This window comes from Oncorhynchus mykiss, chromosome 1 (assembly GCF_057628025.1).
Source record: "Oncorhynchus mykiss isolate SJ-2025 chromosome 1, ASM5762802v1, whole genome shotgun sequence".
NCBI lineage: Eukaryota > Metazoa > Chordata > Actinopteri > Salmoniformes > Salmonidae > Oncorhynchus > Oncorhynchus mykiss.
In genome coordinates, this window is record NC_143022.1 from 35,877,461 (window position 1) to 35,900,473 (window position 23,013).

At 42.4% G+C, this 23,013-nt stretch overlaps 1 protein-coding gene across 44 annotated transcripts in view; it reads left to right on the top strand.

Moving 5' to 3' along the window:
- Window positions 1-23,013, top strand: part of LOC110521665 (C2 domain-containing protein 5) — a 52,372-nt gene that overhangs the window by 19,505 nt on the left and 9,854 nt on the right. For 13 of the 44 annotated variants that reach the window (XM_090229632.1, XM_090229644.1, XM_090229652.1 and 10 more), the window contains 14 exons: window positions 66-154; window positions 2,455-2,563; window positions 15,828-15,942; window positions 16,087-16,260; window positions 16,456-16,647; window positions 18,094-18,280; window positions 18,403-18,567; window positions 19,998-20,138; window positions 20,278-20,341; window positions 20,434-20,495; window positions 20,590-20,688; window positions 20,814-20,903; window positions 21,064-21,136; window positions 22,834-22,926. In XM_090229632.1, coding sequence (XP_090085758.1) covers window positions 66-154; window positions 2,455-2,563; window positions 15,828-15,942; window positions 16,087-16,260; window positions 16,456-16,647; window positions 18,094-18,280; window positions 18,403-18,567; window positions 19,998-20,138; window positions 20,278-20,341; window positions 20,434-20,495; window positions 20,590-20,688; window positions 20,814-20,903; window positions 21,064-21,136; window positions 22,834-22,926 — 1,653 coding nt within the window. Of the gene's footprint in view, window positions 1-65; window positions 155-2,454; window positions 2,564-3,426; window positions 4,575-4,978; window positions 5,041-15,827; window positions 15,943-16,086; window positions 16,261-16,455; window positions 16,648-18,093; window positions 18,281-18,402; window positions 18,568-18,662; window positions 18,708-19,997; window positions 20,139-20,277; window positions 20,342-20,433; window positions 20,496-20,589; window positions 20,689-20,813; window positions 20,904-21,063; window positions 21,137-22,833; window positions 22,927-23,013 lie in introns of those variants that run through there. The other 31 variants (XM_090229605.1, XM_090229610.1, XM_090229612.1 and 28 more) reach the window with 5 other exon arrangements.

A 23,013-nucleotide genomic window follows, 5' to 3' on the forward strand; every position in this document is an offset into this window, starting at 1 on the left:
ACGAATGCCAGCTTTCTGTGATGAAGCGATGTGATTGGTGAAGTGTTGTTCTCTCGTCCTATCAGGGATGGGAAGTGGGGGCAGCGTTGGAAAAGAGGCTGGGCCTCTGAAGACCCTCCTCAGACAACATACCCAATCAGCTCTGGAGCAGAGGGTAAGCACACACACCGGACACACACCGCACTGCATTTTGCTGTGTGAAAGGGTGAATTGTGAAGAGTTTGTGAGGGTGAAGTATGATTATGTTAGTGAATAATGTTCCGTCTCTCCATCTTCTTGACCACTCCTTCCTCTCAGGGAGCCTCACCCTCTGGTATATTTGTAAACACCAGGGTATGACACACACACACACACACAGTGTTTATTCTGGATGCTTCTATCAAACCTCTTTCCTGCCTGAGTTCTGCTCAGGGGTTTTAGTCTTTAGTTGGGCTGCTTCTCAACAGTTTACAGTGGTTTCCTCTCCTTACAGTGCATTCGGAAACTATTCAGACACCTTGACTTTTTCCACATTTTGTTACGTTACAGCCTGATTCTGAAATTTATTATTTTTTACTTAATCAATCTACACACATTTACCCCATAATGACGAAGCAAAAACTGTTTTTTAGATTTTTTTTGCAAACATATGAAAAAATATTTATATTTACATAAGTATTCAGAACCTTTACTCAGTACTTTGTTGAAGTACCTTTGGCAGTGATTGTAGCCTCAAGTCTTTTTGGGTATGACACTACAAGCTTGGCACACCTGTATTTGGGAGTTTCTCCCATTGAGAGTCCTTTAGATGTCTTTTGGCAAAGTCCAAGCAGGCTGTCGTGCCTTTTACTGAGGAGTGGCTTCCGTCTGGCAACTCTACCATAAATTCCTCTTTGGTGGAGTGCAGCATTGATGGTTGTCCTTCTGGAAGGTTCTCCCATCTCCACAGAGGAACTGTGGAGCTCTGTCAGAGTGACCATCCGGTTCTTGTTCACCTCCCCCAATCAATTGATTGGACATGATTTGTAAAGGCACACATCTGTCTATATAAGGTCCCACAGTTGACAGTGTATGTCAGAGCAAAAACCAAGCCATGAGGTCGTAGGAATTGTCTATAGAGCCCCGAGACAGGATTGTGTCGGCACAGATCTGGTGAAGGGTACCAAAACATTTCTGCAGCATTGAAGGTCCTCAAGAAGACAGTGGCCACCATAATTCTTAAGTGGAAGAAGCTTGGAACAACGAAGACTCTTCCTAGAGCTGGCCTCCCGGCCAAACAGAGTAATCGGGGTAGGAGGGCCTTGGTCAGGGAGGTGACCAAGAATGCGAAAGTCACTCTGAAAGAGTTCTGGCGTTCCTCGAGGGAGATGGAAAAACCTTTCAGGACAACCATCTCTGCAGCACTCCACCAAATCAGGCCATTATGGTAGAGTGGCCAGATGGAAGATACTCTTCAGTAAAAGGCACATGACATCCCACTTGGAGTTTGCCAAAAGGCATCTAAAGATTCTCAGACCATGAGAAACCAGATTCGCTGGTCTGATGAAACCAAGATTGAATTCTTTGGCCTGAATTCCAAGCGTCACGTCTGGAGGAAACCTGGCATCATCTCTACGGTGGAACATGGTGATGGGAGTATCATGCTGTGGGGATGTCTTTCAGAGGCAGGGACTGGGAGACTAGTCAGGATCGAGGGAAAGATGAACATAGCAAAATACAGAGAGAGATCCTTGATGAAAACCTAATCCAAGAGCGCTCAGGACCTCAGACTGGGGCGAAGGTTCACCTTCCAACAGGACAACAACCCTGAGCACACAGCCAAGACAATGCAGGAGTGACTTCGGGACAAGTCTGAGTGGCCCAGCCAAAACCCGGACTTGAACCCGATCGAACATCTTTGGAGAGACCTGAAAATAGCAATGCAGCAATGCTACCCATCCAATCTGACAGAACATGAGAAGATCTGCAGAGAAGAATGGGAGAAACTCCCCAAATACAGTTGTGCCAAGCTTGTAGCGTCATACCCAAGAAGACTCGAGGTGGTAATGACTGCCAAAGGTGCTTCAGCAAAGTACTGAGTAAAGGGTCTGAGTACTTATGTTCATGTAATTTTTAAGACATTTCTAAAAACCTGTTTTTGCTTTGTCATTTTGGGGTATTGTGTGTAGATTGATTAGTAAAAAAAACTAATTAATTTTAGAATAAGGCTGTAACCTAACAAAATGTGAGAAAGTCAAGGGGTCAGAATACTTTCCGAAGGCACTGTATATGTGTGGACAGAGACTATAAGTCAGTATGGGTTTTTCTCTTATATCTTATGCCCTTACAACCCTGCATGTTATTGTTTGAAGAAGACAAGGTTGAGCATGCCAATCCTTAATTCTACTGTTTCCCAAGTAAACAGATGTCCTGGAGACAGGTTTGAACCCTGACTCCTGACTTTTACTGTAACTGACCCTATTTGTATCTTTTCAGGAGTTCCCCATCTTCACGTTGACCTGTTTCCCCCCTGGCTTCTTGGTTCACGTCGGGGGCGTGGTCAGCACCCGCTCGGTCAAGCTGCTTGACCGCATACACAACCCCGGTGAGTTCCACAAGAACGCACCGTCCTGGCTATAGGAAAACACATGTTGTATTACATGTTGCACTGTAGTTTCCAGGCTAGTTCGATCATGTTTATGACATGACCCGCTCACCCAGTGGGTGAGGGGTGTGTCACACATCGTGGGATCAGTGTGTTAGTTAGGATTGGGAGGTATCCAGGTTTTCATACCTAATTACTATTACTGTACCAAATCGGGTTTTACGGTATTGCTGGCAGTGCACAGAAGGGGGGGCTTTTTTTTTCCAAAAGTAAAAAGTAAAAATAAATAATAATAGTAACGCTAACAAAGTACTAGCGAATTCCCATAGCGGATGCTAGCTAAATGCTAAGAAGCGCAAGCGAACATAAACTAATGCAAGGACAGACACCCCAGCTCATAAGGTTTTACAACTATCACAAATGGTTTGCTGCAGAAACAAATATTAGACAGCAGGGCTCTTGAACCAGGAGGGGATTGGTTGTCTTTACTGTTACCAACAAGTGATCAAGTTACACTGGAAATTCTGGGCTAAAATAGAAGAAGAGAGATTTTGCTGGCTAGCCACCAGCTAGCAAGTGAGCAAATGCATAGCTGGAGCCCTGAGCTGAAGATGGTTAAAGTTATAAGATATTTCGCTGGCAAACAATAGTGAATTTCAAGTGTAACTTGATCACATCTCTTAATCTGCACGACAGTGGATCGTCACGTCAGGAAAGTGTCACGTCAGGTATCCTCTCTGGTGGGGATTCGGGGGCATGCGTAAGTAGAAAAAGGGCTTAAAGTCCAGGTAGCAAATAATGGACTTCATCGGATATTTACAGTGTCTTCAGAAAGTATTCATTCTCCTTGACTTATTCCACATGTTGTGTTATAGCCTTAAAAAACATTTAATAAATTCGGAATTTTCTCACCCATTTAAGTACAATACCCCATAATGACAAAGTGAAAACATGTTTTAAGAAATGTTAATACATTTATTGAAAATTAAATAGAAATATCTACTTTCTATAAATATTCACACCCCTGAAAGTGACAAAGTGAATTCTCTCTCTCCCAGTTTCAGCTTGCGTCTAACTAGCGAGATTTAGGATATTTACTAGCCCATACCAGTGTCAAACTTAGCTATGTTATCAACATATGGCAGTACACAAACAAAATCTAGCTCGCTTATTTTGCCAGCTAGAAAAAAATATTAATGAATGTATTCAGAAATGGTGGAGGATAGCTAGCTATAGCAAGCGAAAGTTATCTGCTGCCTTTTCAACAAGAAGCAACTGTGACCACATTGATCGTAAGATTAACCTGTTAGATCTCTAGGGGCGCTATTTCATTTTTGGATAAAAAACGTTCCCGTTTTAAGCGCGATATTTTGTCACGAAAAGATGCTCGAAAAGATGCTCGACTATGCATATTCAGAATCTGCAAAGATTTTGTCTGTAAGTGCCCCAGAACTCATTCTACAGGCGAAACCAAGATGATGCATCACCCAGGAATTAGCAGAATTTCTGAAGCTCTGTTTTCCATTCTCTCCTTATATGGCTGTGATTGCGCAAGGAATGAGCCTACACTTTCTGTCGTTCGCCCAAGGTCTTAGCAGCATTGTGACGTATTTGTAGGCATATCATTGGAAGATTGACCATAAGAAACTACATTTTCCATGTTGGTGTCCTGCGTCGAATTCGGTGCGCAATTGCCAGCTGCTTCTACTTTACCATTTGATTCAGGGGAGAAAGCATGTGTCCAAGAACGATGTATCAATGAAGAGATATGTGAAAAACACCTTGATGATTGATTCTAAACAACGTTTGCCATGTTTTCAGTCGATATTATGGAGTTAATTTGGAAAAAAGTTCGCGTTTTGAGGACTGAATTTTCGGATTTTTTTTGGTAGCCAAATGTGATGTATAAAACGGAGCTATTTCTAATACACAAGGAATCTTTTTGGAAAAACTGAGCATCTGCTATCTAACTGAGAGTATCCTCATTGAAAACATCAGAAGTTCTTCAAAGGTAAATTATTTTATTTGAAGGCTTTTATGTTTTTGTTAATGTTGCGTGCTGGATGCTAACGCTAATGCTAACGCTAAATGCTAACGCTAAATGCTAACGCTAAATGCTAACGCTAAATGCTAACGCTAAATGCTAACGCTAGCTAGCTACTTTTACACAAATGATTGTTTTCCTATGGTTGAGAAGCATATTTTGAAAATCTGAGATGACAGTGTTAACAAAAGGCTAAGCTTGAGAGATGGCATATTTATTTCATTTCATTTGCGATTTTCATAAATAGTTAACGTTGTGTTATGCTAATGAGCTTGCTGATAGATTTACACAATCCTGGATACAGGGGTTTTTTCATAGCTAAACGTGACGCAGAAAACGGAGCGATTTGTCCTAAACAAATAATCTTTCAGGAAAAACTGAACATTTGCTATCTGAGAGTCTCCTCATTGAAAACATCTGAAGTTCTTCAAAGGTAAATGATTTTTTTGAATGCTTTTCTGTTTTTTTGTGTAAATGTTGCCAGCTGAATGCTAATGCTAAATGCTACGTTAGCCATCAATACTGTTACACAAATGCTTGTTTTGCAATGGTTGAGAAGCATATTTTGAAAATCTGAGATGACAGTGTTGTTAACAAAAGGCTAAGCTTGAGAGCTAGCATATTTATTTCATTTCATTTGCGATTTTCATGAATAGTTAACGTTGCGTTATGGTAATGAGCTTGAGTCTGTATTCACGATCCCGGATCTGGGATGGGGAGATCAGAAAGGTTAAAAAATACACTTTTCCACAGACCAAAATCCACAATTCACCCCGCCAAAGAAAACATGGCTCTGTGGCTTCACCCGAAAAGCCACCCGATCCGCAAACGGATTCATGGCCGAAGAGTCACATTTCAGTTTAGCCCGCAGGCTTGGCAGGCTATATAAAAAAAACTGCCACAGAACGACAGAATTACCGCATCTCGCAGCCCCCAGAAACACCTTGAAAACTACTCTTTCCCATAGGCTTGTGCTATCTATGGGGTGGCAGGTAGCCTAGTGGTTAGAGCGTTGGGCCAGTAACCGAAAGATTGCTGGATCGTATCAATGAGCCGGCAAGGTAAACATTTGTCTTTCCGCCCTTGAAAAAGGCAGTTAACCCACTGTCCCCTGTAAATAAGAATTTGTTCTTAACTGACTTGCCTAGTTAAATAAAGGTTAGAATAAAAATATATGACAGCATCAGCAGTTGGCTACCAACAGCTGGCAGACATTTACATTTGTTTTGTTTTATAAGTGTTATTTAGATGGAAGACATGAGCTAAATGCAGTAGCTCTATAACTAGCTAACTTTAGCATAGAGGTAGCAAGCTAGCTAGCTTTTTCATTTACCTGGTTCACTTCCATGCCAGTGATAATGCTTGCAGTATCTGCTTGCAGTCTCTGCTGACTGTTTGAGATGCGTTAGAAGTCACGTTAATTGTAGGGACAGCATCCACTTTGAGAAGCAACATCTTTCTGAAGTCCTCTTTCCATTGTTGATAGCCATGGAAGTTCTCAGGGAAGAAATGCGCCCCACAGATTGATGAGTAGACTGCCAATGCGCCCACCTCATTTACACAAATTTATCCCACTTTTAAGAAGTTTTTCATTCACCGTATGACGCTGACCGCAGGGCGTTGTGGGATTGTTTCCGAAGTTAGAGCTGATTTGGAGAGAACCTTAAACCCAACTTTTAGAATAACGTTAAAATATTCTAATTGATTTAGGAGTTTGAAATTTGGGAATGTTTTCTTGGGGTGCTCTAAGTTACTATTATATGGGTTCCTGGCATTGAGAAATAGGTGCTACACTGCGTTTAATTTTCAAAATCGTACACTATCCTTTTAAGGGTGTGTCTCAGTCTGTCATACAGGGGAAACACTGCTAGATATGTGGTTAGAGAGGACTTAAACCGGGAGCTGATAGTTGTGCACGTGTGGTAGTTGTGTGTGTGTGTGTGTAGTAGCTTACGCTGTGCTGTGTGGTGTTTGCTGTCCCTGGTGTTGAGGTTTGGTAGTGCATGGCTGTGTGCTGTGGCTTGGCAATGTTGTGTGTTGTATTTTGGGCTTTAGGAGGCCCGTATCACTTAGTGTCCTGCCTAGCAGTAAAGAATGGTGTTTGTACATATGTGTAGGAGGAGACTTGGCCTATGAGGAACAGTTAAATATCAGTGCTTGTGTGAAAATGTCTTTGTCTGAGTGCAGCTGTATTGACCCTCTGGGAAGAATACATTTCGTTAAGCTTTCAGTGTCCGTTGAGTTTTTAGATGGAACGGAAAATATGGCGCTATACAACGTGACGGTCGGGAGTAGGCTACAGTACTAAGAGCATAACATTTCCACACCCTAATTGTATAATTGTAGTCTAACCAATACCTAAACAGATTTAGTGAAAATAAAAATCTAATGGATTTTTCAAGACCAGTCCCCATGCTTGCTAAATTAGTTGACCACAGTGACTATTGACTATTGCGTCAAATCCTATTGCTTCAATATGCTCTTTAAATAAATAAGACCTACACCGCTTTTAACAGCACATTACTCAACACTAGTGAGACTCATGTTGCCGCCAATAATTACATATGGGTCCATCCACAAAGTATCAAAATAAAGAGGTGTTGGTTAACCTTTTGTGTGTAGGGGGCAATATTTTTGTTTTTGGCTCAAATGTACCCATTTGAAACTGACTTTCTCAGCCCCAGAAACTATAATATGCATATAATTGTCATGTTAGGATAGAAAACACTCTAAAGTTTTCAAAACTGTCAAAATATTGTCTGTGAGTATAACAGAACTGATATTGCAGGTGAAAACCTGAGGAAAATCCAATCAGGAAGTGCCTGATTTTGAAACCTCTCTGTTCCTATGCATGCCTATCCTCCATTTTATAGGGATATCAACCAGATTCATTTTTCTATGGCTTCCCTAAGGTGTCAACAGTCTTTAGATATAGTTTCAGGCTTTTATTTTGAAAAATGAGCGTGAAAGATCACATTGCATAAGTGGATAGGTGGGGGCTCTGAGTGAGTTTTGCGCTACAGAGTAAGGCGGCCATTGTTTCTCCCAGTATTTTTGAAAAACCTACACACCCGTTTGATATATTATCGAATATATAATTTAAAAACAACCTGAGGATTGATTATAAAAAATGTTTGACATGTTTCTGTGGACATTATGGATATTATTTGGAATATACGTCTGCGTTGTCGTGACCGCTCTTTCCTGTGGATTTCGGAACATACCCGACAAACAAACTGAGGTATTTTGGGTATAAAAATAATCTTTATGGAACAAAAGGAACATTTGTTGTGTAACTTGGAGTCTCGTGAGTGAAAACATCCGAAGATCATCAAAGGTAAACAATTAATTTGATTGCTTTTCTGATTTTCGTGACCTAGTTACTTAATGCTTAGTGTACATAATGTTATGCTATTGATAAACTTACACAAACGCTTGGATTGCTTTCGCTGTAAAGCATAATTTCAAAATCTGAGACGACAGGTGAATTAACAAAAGGCTAAACTTTGTTTTGCAATATTGCACTTGTGATTTCATGAATATGAATATTTTTTTGTAAAATTATTTGACTGTTGCGCTATGCTATTCAGCGGTTGCTGACGAAAATTATCCCGCTAAAGGGATGGGTAGCGTCAAGAAGTTAAGGTATGTTGTCCTGCTAACAGCCCATAATGGACTATTATAATACTGAACATGGTGTCCAGGTCAGGATAAACAAAACATTTCTTTATTAAAGACTAAGAATGTTGGTACTTATTTATTTTGATCCAAAGCAGTGGATGAGTGAGTGACTCAGCTTTATGTAGGTGCCGGGCTATAGGACTGTGCCATCAACTTGATAATATATATAACGATATTTTGGAGATGATTTTGTTTTCAAAAAAACAAAAGCGAGCGATTTGTAATCTGAATAAGGCCATAATAGTATTTGTAAAGGCCAAAACATGTATTTCTGTTTTTAGAGGGAGAGAAACGCTGGGCCAATTGTGTCGCCGCCCTATGGGACTCCCAATCACAGTTGGATGTGATTAAAAATAATAATTAATAATACTTTTTGTTGTATTATTTTTTTTGTCTTTACTGGTCGATTAAACTGAAATTGTAACCTATCACGGCCGGTTGTGATATAGCCAACCTAACTTAAGTTTTACATTTGACGATAGAATTTTCCCCCTACCCACCTCCTAGGCAAGTCTATTGTCCTGCTACCTGCTAATAGCCATAACGGTGATGCACAACGTGACCGTGTGTGTTTGAAAGAGTATTCTCCAGTAAGCAACCATTTGTTTACCTTCGTTAGCCTACTTTGTTCTAATATTTCTGTCATTCAGTGATATTTATTCCCATAGTAATTCGTTATGGATCCATAAAGAAATAAACATCTGCATTTTGAAAGTATTTATATCATTATTTTATTAACGAAAGCATAAAGATGCTGAAGAAATACAGTTCTGTACAGTATATGCTTTATCCAACATTTTGCGGTTGCATGAGGACACCCACACGCAGATTTATGTAGGTGCCAAGGCTATATGACTGTGCCATCAACTTGATTATTTAGCAGACATCACTTGCTTATATTCAGTCAACACACATATCTTAAGAATGTCATGGATTATAATTGAACTTGTTAGTTTCTCCATGCTCGACGGTGCTGAAATAGTCGTCCACAGCGGGTAGGCTAAAAATAACGATATTTTGGAGATTATTTCATAAAAAATAAAAAAATGAAAGTTGGCGATTGTAATCTGAATAAAGGCCATAATATTCTTTAGAAATATTTAACTTTCACACATTAACAAGTCCAATACAGCAAATGAAAGATAAACATCTTGTTAATCTACCCATCGCGTCCGATTTTTAAAATGTTTTACAGCGAAAACACAACATATATTTATGTTAGATCACCACCAAATTCAAAAACACACACAGACATTTTTCACAGCCAAGGATAGTCACAAAAGCAGAAATATAGATAAAATGAATCACTAACCTTTGATTATCTCCATCGGATGACACTCATAGGACATCATGTATACATGTATTGTGTGTTTTGTTCGATAATGTGCATATATATATAAAAAATCTCAGTTTACATTGGCGTGTTACGTGCAGTAATGTTTTGATTCCAAAACATCTGGTGATTTTGCAGAAATACTCACAAAAAAACATTGATAAATTATGCAAGTGTTATTCACAGAATTAAAGATAAACGTATCCTCTATGCAACCGCTGTGTCTGATTTCAAAAAAACTTTACGGAAAAAGAATAATCTGAGAACGGCTCTCAGAACCCAAAGAAATAGCCGCCATTTTGGCGTCAACAGAAGCTACAAAAAACACTAAATATTCACTTACCTTTGAATATCTTCATCAGAAGGCAGTTCCAGGAATCCCAGTTCGACAATAAATGACTGATTTGTTTCATAAATTTCCATAAAGCCCATCATTTAGCCACTTGTTGATAGCTTGTTCAGCCCAGCATTCAATCCTCAAAAAGCACGAGCAATTCCTCCAGTCAAAAACTCAAAGTTCTGTTACAGGTCGTAGAAACAAGTCAAATGACCAATGCAATCCATATTTAGGATGTTTTAAACATTAATCAGCAATAAGGTTCCAACCGGAGAATTTCATTGTCTGAAGAAATGCATTGGAACGGAAGAACACTCTCTCGTGACCGCGCGCAATGAGACCGAGGCTTTCTGCCAGACCACCCACTCAAAGAGCTATTATGAGCCCCACCTTTATAGTAGAATCATACAACCAGAATCTAAAGACAGTGACATCTTGTGGAAGCCCTAGGAAGTGCATGCACATCCATATCTAAAATGGACATCAAATGGCACTGTTTTCAAAATCGAGTTCTCACTTCCTGTTTGGATTTCTTCTCATGTTTTTGTCTGCCATATGAGTTCTGTTATACTCACAGACATAATTCAAACCGTTTTAGAAACTTCAGGGTGTTTTCTATCCACCAGTAGTAATAATATGCTTATATTCCCATCTGGGAAAGAGTAGGAGGCAGTTTACTCTGGGCACGCCTTTCATCCAAAAGTGAAAATGCTGCCCCCTAGCCCCAACAGGTTATATTCAGTCAACACATATCTTAAGAATATCATTGAATATAATTGAACATGTTAGTTTCTCCATGCTCGACTCAGAGCAGTGTGAAACGGTGCTGAAATAGTCGTCCACAGCGAGTAGGCTATATATATAACGATATTTTGGAGATTATTTCATTTAAAAAAAAAAAAAGAATTACCTATAGCAGTAGCCATTGCACGGATTGAGGGAGACAATGCCATCCTGGCTGATGCTCAGACTCTGCTTGCAGATGTAAGAGAAGAAATCTGTACTGCCCTGCCCACTTCACTGGAAACTGCAGTTCTGAAATACATCAAAAAGCGTAGACTTCTGCCTGAAGCCCATACATGCCACAGCTGCCTCCCGGGTGGCGCAGTGGTTAAGGGCGCTGTACTGCAGCGCCAGCTGTGCCACCAGAGACCCTGGGTTCGTCGTAACCAGGCTTGTTATGCAGTGAAATCAGGGCGGCAGGTAGCCTAGTGGTTAGAGCGTTGGACTAGTAACCGAGAAGTTGCAAGATCGAATCCCTGAGCTGACAAGGTAAAAATCTGTCGTTCTGCCCCTGAACAATATATATATATTTTAAATAAAATCATCCCATGTGAAGAGTCAAATCATTTAATTGAAGTTCAATTCGTAACTAAATTGTTTTTTAAAGATTTCTATTGGAAGGATTTAATAATTTGCAATTATGTCTACTTATGATAAGGTGAAAGGTTTATGTCTCCATATGATATGGTAAATATATCCAATGCAAAAAAAACATCTTAAATGGTATTAATATTCTTTCCCATATATTCCTGTTAATTCCCATATATTCCCGTTAATTCCCACGGTAAGTTTTGACCTCTGAATACTACCTAAAATATGCAACTCTAGTTGCAACACTCACTAGCGAGTTCCAAACTGCCTCTGGAAGCAACGTCGGCACAAGAACTGTTCGTCAGGAGCTTCGTGAAATGGGTTTCCATGGCCGCACGCACACAAGCCTAAGATCACCATCCGCAATGCCAAGCTTCGGTTGGAGTGGTGTAAAACTCGCCGCCATTGGACTCTGAAGCAGTGGAAACGCCTTCTCTGGAGTGATGAATCATGCTTCACCATCTGACGGACATATCTGGGTTTGTCGGATGCCAGGAGAATGCTACCTGCCCCTATGAATAGTGCCAACTGTAATGTTTGGTGGAGGAGGAATAATACTCTGGGGCTGTTTTTCATGGTTCTGGCTAGGCCCCTTAGTTTCGAACATAGCTTCGAACTTTGTGGCCACAGTTTGGGCATACATAGTAGTATCATCTGCGTATGTGACTGACCGCCTCGATTCGGTCTTATGTTGTAAAATTTGAAAATGTGTTTTTCACATTGGATTAAAGTAGAGACTCAGCTAGAAAATGGTATTTCATACACTGCAGTTGAAGAACAATGGAAAAGTAATTCTGCTTTGAAAGTTGATAAACTTGTAACCCCATTTTTGCGAAAATTTTCTTTGTCTACATTCAGCATTGTTCACACCCTCTTAAGCCTTAGGCCCTCCGATCTCTTTTTAAAGATTTACATGTGAGGCCATTTGCTAAACATAGTGTTTAGTTTAATAAACAACCAAAGATTTCAAAACTAAAAGCGGTGAAAGTAGTAACCAACAATAAGGAAAAACTCCTGGTAAAAATACAGTATCTAGTCCTTGACCTATATCCTTATCTGGCTGAAGTTAGTCTCTGGTAAACACACACTATATCAAATAAAAAGTTGATTTGTCACATGCATAGGATACAGAAGGTGTAAACAGTACCTTTAAATGGTTACTTACATAGTAGCAATATCAAAAATAGTGTCCAGATAAAACTATTTTATAATTTTGACATGACGGTTACCTGACAAGCTTGTCTAAATTGATGGGTCATGTGAAGGAAATGTTGTAACCAACCCCAGCCATATCTAGTTAAGTGGATGGGTCACTACTGTCTAGACGTGTACACGTTCATGAAATACAATAGATGGCCTTAATCACCCCCAGATACACCTGGCTAACTTGATGGGCCATGTAATCATTTGGCTAAGTGTTTTGTTTAGACATGTACTGTAGCTAGCTAGCTAACAATGAACCGGCATAATCCCAAGTCATACTACCACCATCCAATACAAACATTGTCATAGCTGTAGTATGAATCTGCAGGTAGCTGAAGCTAACCCGCAGGTAGGGTTTATGAGAATTCAAATGGGTTACATCCGTAACGTTCGCTAGCTAGCTAACCATGAACAGGCGTCAGAGCTCCGGCCTATTGAGGACAACAATGAAATGGCAGTATCAACAGTATCAAAAGCTTTTGACAGGTCCACAAACAAAGCAGCATTTTCGTGTCAAAAGCATGGACAAGATCATTAATAACTAAAATGGTAACAGTAATGGTGCTATGCCTGGGCCTAAAGCCTGATTTTTATTTACATTCACAATGCATCAAATTTGTACATTTACCAATGATTCAAGAATCGTAGCTAGACAAGGATGCCTTGAAATGGGGTGATAATTATTACGATCACTACTATCCCTGCCCTTATGGAATGGCAGCACGAGCTGATTTCCATGCTTTTGGAATATTTCCTGATACCAGTGTTAAATAAAAATTGAGCCAACAATGATGGGTGCTGCACACTTAAGCAGACCGGGATCCGGTTGTCGGGCCCTGTGGATGTCTTCTCTATTGCTAGCAAAGCTTCCAGGACATATTTTTGGGTAAATAGCCTAAAAGAAAAGCTTTGACTAAAATTTCTCTGATCATTCAGCACGTTTCCCCTATCAACATCCAGCCCAATATAATTATGAATAGGCTTAGAAGTTCTTTCCAAAAGAGAGCCCGCTGAAATAAAATGACAGCATTTTTTTAAAGTAAATTAATTTGTTGTGGCAGAGAGGAGGAAGTGGAACCCTTCAGGGATTTGACAGTTTTCCACAATTTAGCCGTGTTCCCATTACAATCCGAAAGGGCTGTAACATAATAATCATGTTTAGCCTTTCTGATTTGTCTTACACAAGGATTCCTCAGTTTAATAACTTGCCAGTCCAGGCCTAAAGCCTGTGTTCCAGGCACAATTTATTTTAGGAATGACTTCTGATATTTCCGGAGTGTACCAGGCATTCGCTCTACCCTTTAAGGGAACATTATTAAGGGACATCAGTAAGGATCATAGCCTTCACCTGGATTTATGTCATGAAAAGAGCAGGTGTTCTTAATTTTTTGTTTACTCCGTGTGTGTGTATTAATGTTTTATTACTCAAACTACCGGCGGGCTGGATTGGTCCCCCTCCGTATGTTTGATACCCCTGCCTTAGACTGTAGAGAGATCTGCTAGTGAATGCCTCTTCTCTTTCTCTCCTCTCTTTAGCCTTTACCTCTCTCCCCGCTTGTCTAATTCCACAGCATATCTTTGATCATTCTTCTCACCATATCTGCTTTTCTCTCTATCTTGTTCTCGCTTATTTCTCTTTCTCTCTCTCTCTCTGCTAGACTCTGGTATTGACTCAGTGGTCTGTGTCTTTGCAATTACTGTGGTGCTGTTGTGTTGTAGTTTGTATCTTCTCTTTTTCCTCTCTCTTTCTGTACTAATGGTGTGTGTTGTTCTGGCCCAGTGTTGGGTAACACGCGCTCTTACAAACTGCTAGACTGGAATAGTGTCGCTGCAGGTACCTCCCTCCTCCTACTGGTCTCACACACTGGAGACATGGCAGCTCACTGAAACACACCCACCCACCCACACACCCACCCACCCACCCACCCAGGCACACAAATATGGATGTCTGCAAGCATCTAGTTACAGCTCTAAACTAAAGCTCTGTTTCTTTCACTGAGCTGCCATCCTCCTCTCTCCTAGTCTGTGTATGTGTGTGTGCTGAGCATGCGCTAAGTCCCCCCCCCCCAGTCTCCTTCCCCCTTGGCTAGCCCACCATCCCAAGCTGCTACAGCAGTGTGTGACACATTGCATCCCTAAAGTTCTCCCTGCGCTTCAGTAATGCTCCTCTAAGAAGCCTGTCCAGGTTAAAACTGAGACAGACTGGGTATGTGCATCATCCCTGGATTCACTGGGCCGTATTCATGCTGGGAGGGGGGAAGAGACAAGAGGATGGAGGGGGGTACAGGAATGGAGGGAGTGTGAGACACAGGGTAGTGTAGTTAGAGACTGGGCTGTGTTCGTTCAAGATCTGTGATGAATGAATATGGCCCTCCTCTGCCCATGCGTGTGGATGTGAGCGTACCTGTGAGACATGCTGCTTCTTTTAGAGAGGGCTCTGCTCTGGGTCTGTTATGCCTGAGCCATTTATCCATCCATCTCACATCCTTCCTTCCTCCCCGTGTCTCCATTTTCCTCTTTCTCTCTCCCTTCTTCCCTCTCTATCGTCTCTATCTCTCTTTGAGCATGTGGCCTCTCCCAGGAGGTACAGAGTGGACCCATGGTTATTATTAAGGACCATGGTTCAGCCTCCACCAGGTGTCCCTCATTTGAGTATGATGAAGGCTCTGAGAAGGGCCTCTTCTCCTCCTTGCCTGGCCTTATGTGAGGCCAGGGTCTTGTTCAGGAGCCTCAAAAACTGTAGATAATGTTTTGAAACAGGAAGGCACTTGTCCAATAAGAATACTCCTATTAATTTCAGTTTTTTTTTACATATATATATTTTTTAGCTTTGGTGTGAACTACTGAACACAATACTTTATGGGAATGAAGTTAAGGAGATGTAGGGGGTTGGGACGCCACCCTACATTCCTGTCTTCCTGTGATTGGCTGGCCTGGAGATGATGCTATGAGATGAGAACAGCCCAGACACTAACTAAACACCTTCATTATGTTCATCATCGTCATCAACATCATGTTCACTGTGTTACGAACTGACAGTTGGTTAAGTGGTACCTGCTTGCTATGATGCACCATTTTAACACAATCAGAAAAAAAAAGTGTCAGTTGATTCTCTGTTGCTTCTTATTTAATGGTATTCGCAAGTTTCGATACTTCTAGTTTCTAATAGGTTTTAGTTTCTGATAGTCAGCTAATTTCTGATTGTCAGTCAGGTATCCAGCCAGTGTGTGTGTGTGTCCGTGTCGCTATGTATGTGTGTCTGTGCATGACATTATGTGTGTTTGTGTTGCAGACGAGCCGGAGACGAGGGACGCGTGGTGGGAGGAGATTCGTCAGGAGATCAAGTCTCATGCAAAAGCCCTGGGTTGCCACGCTGTGGTGGGATACAGCGAGAGCACCAGCATCTGGTACACTGCACACACACACAATACAAAGACCAAAGTTGTATTTCAAAGTCTGTTAGTGCATTATAGGCACAGAAAGTTATCTAAAGTTATGTGGATCTAAAGTTATCCACCATCTCTCTTCTCCCCTCCCTCCTGTTCCCACAGTGAGGAGGTGTGTATCCTGTCTGCATCTGGCACAGCGGCCATGTTGAATCCCAGATTCATGCGTGAGGGCTGTCTGGACACCGGCGGCAGCGACCACAGGTTATCACGACAACCACACCCCGGCATGGTGGGGTCGGAGAGGGGCGAGGGGGAAGTTAGCTCAACCTGGCTGGGGTAGGAACACACACACACTGCTAGATGGGTGTTAGTGTAGGTGTGAAAAGATTTGAGTGGCCAGGAGGTTTTGGACTAACCTAGTCATTGATTGCTTCTAAATGGAGAGGGGTGTTCTGAATTAATTGGATTAATTGAATTTAAAAATGGTGTTTTAGCATTTTTTTCTGAGCTGCGTGTGTGTGTGTATTTCAGGTTTGAGGATGCGTCGCCCCCTAGCTGCGGGTTTGTTCACATCCCGTATGATGAGTTCAACATGCCGTTCCCAGCTCAGCTTACATACTGCTACCACTGTAGGAGACAGAAGGTCCCTGATGTGCTCTTTACTACCATAGACCTACCTGCTGAGGCTGAGGTTACTGGGAAGGGCTGCCTCATACAGGCCAGGTAACATACACACACTACCACCATATATCCTGTCTGTATGGGTAATAAACTCAGCAAAAAGAGAAACGTCAACTGCTTTTATTTTCAGCAAACTTAACGTGTAAATGTTTGTATGAACATAACAAGATTCAACAACTGAGTCAAAAACTGAATAAGTTTCACAGACATGTGACTAACAGAAATTCAATAATGTGTCTGAGAACAAAGGGGGGGGGGTCAAAATGTAACAGTCAGTATTTGGTGTGGCCACCAGCTGCATTAAGTACTGCACCAGATTTACCATCTCACTGTGAGATGTTACCCCACTTCCACCAAGGCATCTGCAAGTTCCCGGACATTTCTGGGGGGAATGGCCCTAGCCCTCACCCTCCAATCCAACAGGTTCCAGACTTGCTCAATGGGATTGAGATCCGGGCTCTTCACTGGCCATGGCAGAATACTGACATTCCTGTCTTGCAGGAAGGGTACCACATGAGGGAGGAGGATATCTTCCCTGTAACGCACAGCGTTGAGATTGCCTGCATTGACAACAAGCTCAGTCCGATGATGCTGTGACACACCGTCCCAGACCATGATGGACCCTCCACCTCCAAAACGATCACGCTCCAGAGTACAGGCCTCGGTGTAACACTCATTCCTTCGGCGATAAACGCATATCTGACAATCACCCCCGGTGAGACAAAACCGCGACTCGTCAGTGAAGAGCACTTTTTGCCAGTCCTATCTGGTCCAGCGACGGTGGGTTTGTGCCCATAGGCGATGTTGTTGCCGTTGATGTCTGGTGGGGACCTGCCTTAAAAGCCCTCAGTCCAGCCTCTCTCAGCCTATTGCGGACAGTCTGAGCACTGATGGAGGGATTGTACGTTCCTGGTGTAACTCTTGCAGTTGTTGTTGCCATCCTGTACCTGTCCTGCAGGTGTGATGTTTGGATGTATAGATCCTGTGCAGATATTGTTACACGTGGTTTGCCACTGTGAGGATGATCAGCTGTCCGTCCTGTCTCCCTTTTGCGTTGTCTTAGGCGTCTCACAGTACGGACATTGCAAGATATTGCCCTGGCCACATCTGCAGTCCTCATGCCTCCTTGCAGCATGCCTAAGGCACATTCACACAGCTGAGCAGGGACCATGGGGATCTTTCTTTTTGTGTTTTTCAGAGTCCGTAGAAAGGCCTCTTTTTAGTTTTCATAACTATGACCTTAATTGCCTACCGTTTGTAAGCGGTTAATGTCTTAACGACCGTTCTAGAGGTGCATGTTCATTAATTTTTTGGAAAGCATGGGAAACATTGTTTAAACCCTTTACAATGAAGATCTGTGAAGTTATTTGGATTTTTCCGAATTATCTTTGAAAGACAGGGTCCTGAAAAGGGGACGTTTCTTTTTTTCTGAGCTTATTATGTTTTTTCGTATGAGGAAGAGGTATGTAAAATGATGTTATATTGCAGGTTGTGTCGAACGAAGAAGAAGGCCCAAGGGGAGGTGAATGCTACATCCATCTCTAACCTCCTCCCCTTCATGGAGTATGAGCTCCACACACAGCTGATGAACAAACTCAAACTGCGCTCCATGAATGCTCTGTTTGGACTCCGCATTCAGATCAGTGTGGGAGAAAACATGCTCCTGGGACTAGCTGTAAGTCTGTGTGTGTGGTGTGCGTGCGTGCCTACCTCTCCTCCAGTCTTCTACGAGTTGTGTATCTGACGGGTCTGTGTGTGTGTCGTGTATATCCCTCTCTTTGGCGTGTGTGTGTCCAGTCTGCAACGGGTGTGTACCTGTCAGCGCTGCCAGCTCCAGGTGGTATCCAGATAGCTGGAAAGACCCCTAGTGACCTGAGCTACGACCAACACATCTCCACCATGCAGAAACGCATCGATGACACCATCGCCAAGAACAAGGAGCTCTACAACATACACCCCCCGGTGAGAGGCACGCACACACAGCCATATGTGTGTAGGTGTAATTCTGTGTAAATATGAAAATGATAGTTATCTCCTGTCTTTCTCTGGTTGTTAAGAAGTTATTTACGTTGGACCCTGAGGCATTCACCGGCCTGAATACGGTACTGAGCATGCCCAATTAGTGATGCATGCCACACTATCCTCTCTATTAATCAACTCTGTATGAGTACAACACCCTCTAGAATCACAGCTCTGTATGAGAACTACAGCCTTTCAAGAATTAAACCTCTATACGAGTACAATACTCTAGAATTAGTCCTAGTCCTACAATTACAGCTGTACGAGTACAGTCCAGAATCACAGATCTACGGAAATGCATACACTCTAAAATCACAACTCTTATCACAGAAAGAAGGTAGCCAGCCACGTTTTCTAATGTTTGCATTTTAACTTATTATTGGAGAAAAACTACACCGGAGTAAAGTACTTGGGAAAAGTAACCTACACCTGTCAGAGCTCTGTCTGATGATCCAATGACTAGAGCAAAGATATTTCATTCAAGTGGAGAAGTGAAACTAAAGCATGAAATTTGTCCTTTTCCATTGATGATTTGGCGCGAACCATGACTGAAGCAGAATTTACAATAAGAAGCATTTTAAATCTGCATTTAAAAAACAATATTGGAAAATAGTGGAAAAAAAGATAAATGCTGCGTTAACCCAACCCCTGAAGAGTCTTCTCACTTTTCCTCCCTCCACTAAAATGTTGTGTGTGCTATTAACTAATATAAAAACTTACTTTGATAGCGCCTTCTTGGGTGTGGGTGAATTGGATGTAGCTACTTATTGTGTGGTTTGGACTGATGCTGTTGCTATGGGACTGTGACTAACTCAGCGGCTTACAACCTGGACAGGGTTGGTCGGAGCCAACCTATTGTTGTTATTTTATTTTTAAAAAATGTTTACCCCTTTTTCTCCCCAATTTCGTGGTATCCAATTGTTGTAGTAGCTACTATCTTGTCTCATCGCTACAACTCCCGTACGGGCTCGGGAGAGACGAAGGTTGAATGTCATGCGTCCTCCGATACACAACCCAACCAGCCGCACTGCTTCTTAACACAGCGCGCATCCAACCCGGAAGCCAGCCGCACCATTGTGTCGGAGGCTACACCGTGCACCCGGCAACCTTGGTTAGCGCGCACTGCACCCGGCCCGCCACAGGAGTGCGCGATGAGACAAGGACATCCCTACCGACCAAGCCCTCCCTAACCCGGACAACGCTAGGCCAATTGTGCGTCGCCCCACGGACCTCCCGGTCGCGGCCGGTTACGACAGAGCCTGGGCGCGAACCCAGGGACTCTGATGGCACAGCTGGCGCTGCAGTACAGCGCCCTTAACCACTGCGCCACCCCGGAGGCCCTTCTATTGTTGTTCTTATTGCTCTTGTTGTAGGAGTGTATAGAGGAGGTGGTGGGGTCTCCTATCCCTGACAGACAGCGGTCCAGCAGACTGTTCAGGTCTACCTCTGAGAGTTCAGATGAGCTGTCCGAACTAGACCTGTCCCACGGCAAGAAGGATGCCTTTGTACTGGAGGTATGGCTGGCTGGGTGTCCTCTAACTGTAGGGTGTGTGTGTACTGTAGGGTGGGTGTGTTATGTTGGATGTGTAAATTGTAGTGTGTGGGCATAGTATAGGATGTGGTGTGTTAATGTATTTCTTCTCCTGTCTTCAGATTGATGACACTGATGCAGTAGAGGACATCCAATCCCTACTTACTGATGCCCCCATACCTGCAGGTATACATATACACACTGTTCTACTAGAAATTATATTTTCTATTCAACTCTGCTCTTTCACCATGTCCGTCCATATGTCTGTCTCTCTCCAGGGTTCTACAGCTGTAACACGGAGGTCATGCCTGGGATTCACAACTGGACTTCAGGACTACAGGTCAGGCTCGCATACTGAAACACTACAATGACGACTACTACTACTTATTTTGCGATTTATAATATCTTACTCATTCTCTTCCATTCCTCCCAAGATGTTTACATCTGTCCGGGTCTACAGACTCAGTAATGCCAATCTGACCAACCAGGGCCTCAACAAGATCTTTACTGACCTCTGTGAGAACTTGCTCAAAGTAAGACCATACACATAAGAGGGAAGCACGGGTTAAGCGTTGGTGTTCCTCTTACTTATTCTACTTAATATATTAACTTCCATATTAAATTGAACTGTCTGCTTTTTATTTGTCTGTGTGTGTAGAGTCTATACTTTAAGCTGCGTTCCATGATCCCCTGCTGTCTTTGCCATCTCAACTTCACTGTAGCCGTACCAGAAGAAGAACTCATACAGGTGAGAGGACATACATACCTGAGCACACCTCTCCTACCTTGTCCATCTTAACTCGGTTTTGGTCAGTATCTTTATCTTACATTTGTGTCATTAAATGATAGCAACAAGGTAAAAAGAGTTTCATTCTCTCTCATTTTCTCACATCCCCTCTCCCCTCCAGGTGGCGGTGACAGCCGTAGCCATGAGTTTTGACAAGGAGACTCAGCAGGCAGCAGACAAGGCTCTCACCAGGGGTCAGTATTCTGAAAGCCTATACAGTGGGGCAAAAAAGTATTTAGTCAGCCACCAATTGTGCAAGTTCTCCCACTTAAAAAGATGAGAGAGGCCTGTAATTTTCATCATAGGTACACTTCAACTATGACAGACAAAATGAGAAAATCACATTTGAATTTATTTGCAAATTATGGTGGAAAATAAGTATTTGGTCAATAACAAAAGTTTATCTCAAATACTTTCTTGACAATGACAGAGGTCAAACGTTTTCTGTAAGTCTTCACAAGGTTTTCACACACTGTTGCTGGTATTTTGGCCCATTCCTCCATGCAGATCTCCTCTAGAGCAGTGATGTTTTGGGGCTGTTGCTGGGCAACACGGGCTTTCAACTCCCTCCAAAGATGTTCTATGGGGTTGAGATCTGGAGACTGGCTAGGCCACTCCAGGACCTTGAAATGCTTCTTACGAAGCCACTCCTTCGTTGCCCGGTCGGTGTGTTTGGGATCATTGTCATGCTGAAAGACCCAGCCACGTTTCATCTTCAATGCCCTTGCTGATGGAAGGAGGTTTTCACTCTAAATCTCACAATACATGGCCCTATTCATTCTTTCCTTTACACGGATCAGTCGTCCTGGTCCCTTTTGCAGAAAAACAGCCCCAAAGCATGATGTTTCCACCCCCATGCTTCACAGTAGGTATGGTGTTCTTTGGATGCAACTCAGCATTCTTTGTCCTCCAAAAACGACGAGTTGAGTTTTTACCAAATAGTTATATTTTGGTTTCATCTGACCATATGACATTCTCACAATCTTCTTCTGAATCATCCAAATGCTCTCTAGCAAACTTCAGACGGGCCTGGACATGTACTGGCTTAAGCAGGGGGACACATCTGGCACTGCAGGATTTGAGTCCCTGGCGATGTAGTGTGTTACTGATGGTAGGCTTTGTTACTTTGGTCCCAGCTCTCTGTAGGTCATTCACTAGGTCCCCCCCGTGTGGTTCTGGGATTTTTGCTCACCGTTCTTGTGATCATTTTGACCCCACGGCCTGAGATCTTGCGTGGAGCCCCAGATCGAGGGAGATTATCAGTGGTCTTGTATGTCTTCCATTTCCTAATAATTGCTCCCACAGTTGATTTCTTCAAACCAAGCTGCTTACCTATTGCAGATTCAGTCTTCCCAGCCTGGTGCAGGTCTACAATTTTGTTTCTGGTGTCCTTTGACAGCTCTTTGGTCTTGGCCATAGTGGAGTTTGGAGTGTGACTGTTTGAGGTTGTGGACAGGTGTCTTTTATACTGATAACAAGTTCAAACAGGTGCCATTAATACAGGTAATGAGTGGAGGACAGAGGAGCCTCTTAATGAAGAAGTTACAGGTCTGTGAGAGCCAGAAATCTTGCTTGTTTGTAGGTGACCAAATACTTATTGTCCACCATAATTTGCAAATAAATTCATTAAAAATCCTACAATGTGATTTTCTGGATTTTTTTCTCATTTTGTATGTCATAGTTGAAGTGTACCTATGATGAAAATTACAGGCCTCTCTCATCTTTTTAAGTAGGAGAACTTGCACAATTGGTGGCTGACTAAATACTTTTCTGCCCCACTGTATGTCACGGCTTAGAGTTAAGGTTCTGGAGTTAGGGCGAGCTGGAGAGATAAGACCCTCTACTTGAGTTGGTATATTCGGGTGGGTTGAGGGGTTTGTTTGTTTTCCAGGGAGTGGTGAGAATGAGGAACAGCTCCAGTTTTCTATGGAGCTGTGTGGAGAGTCAACCATCTCCAACAACCAGCCTACTGCCAAACCTTCAGGTACACCACCACACCTTACCCCTTATAACCTCTAATCTTAACCACTAACAACTGCCTAACCTTTAACCTCCAATAACCATCCCATAG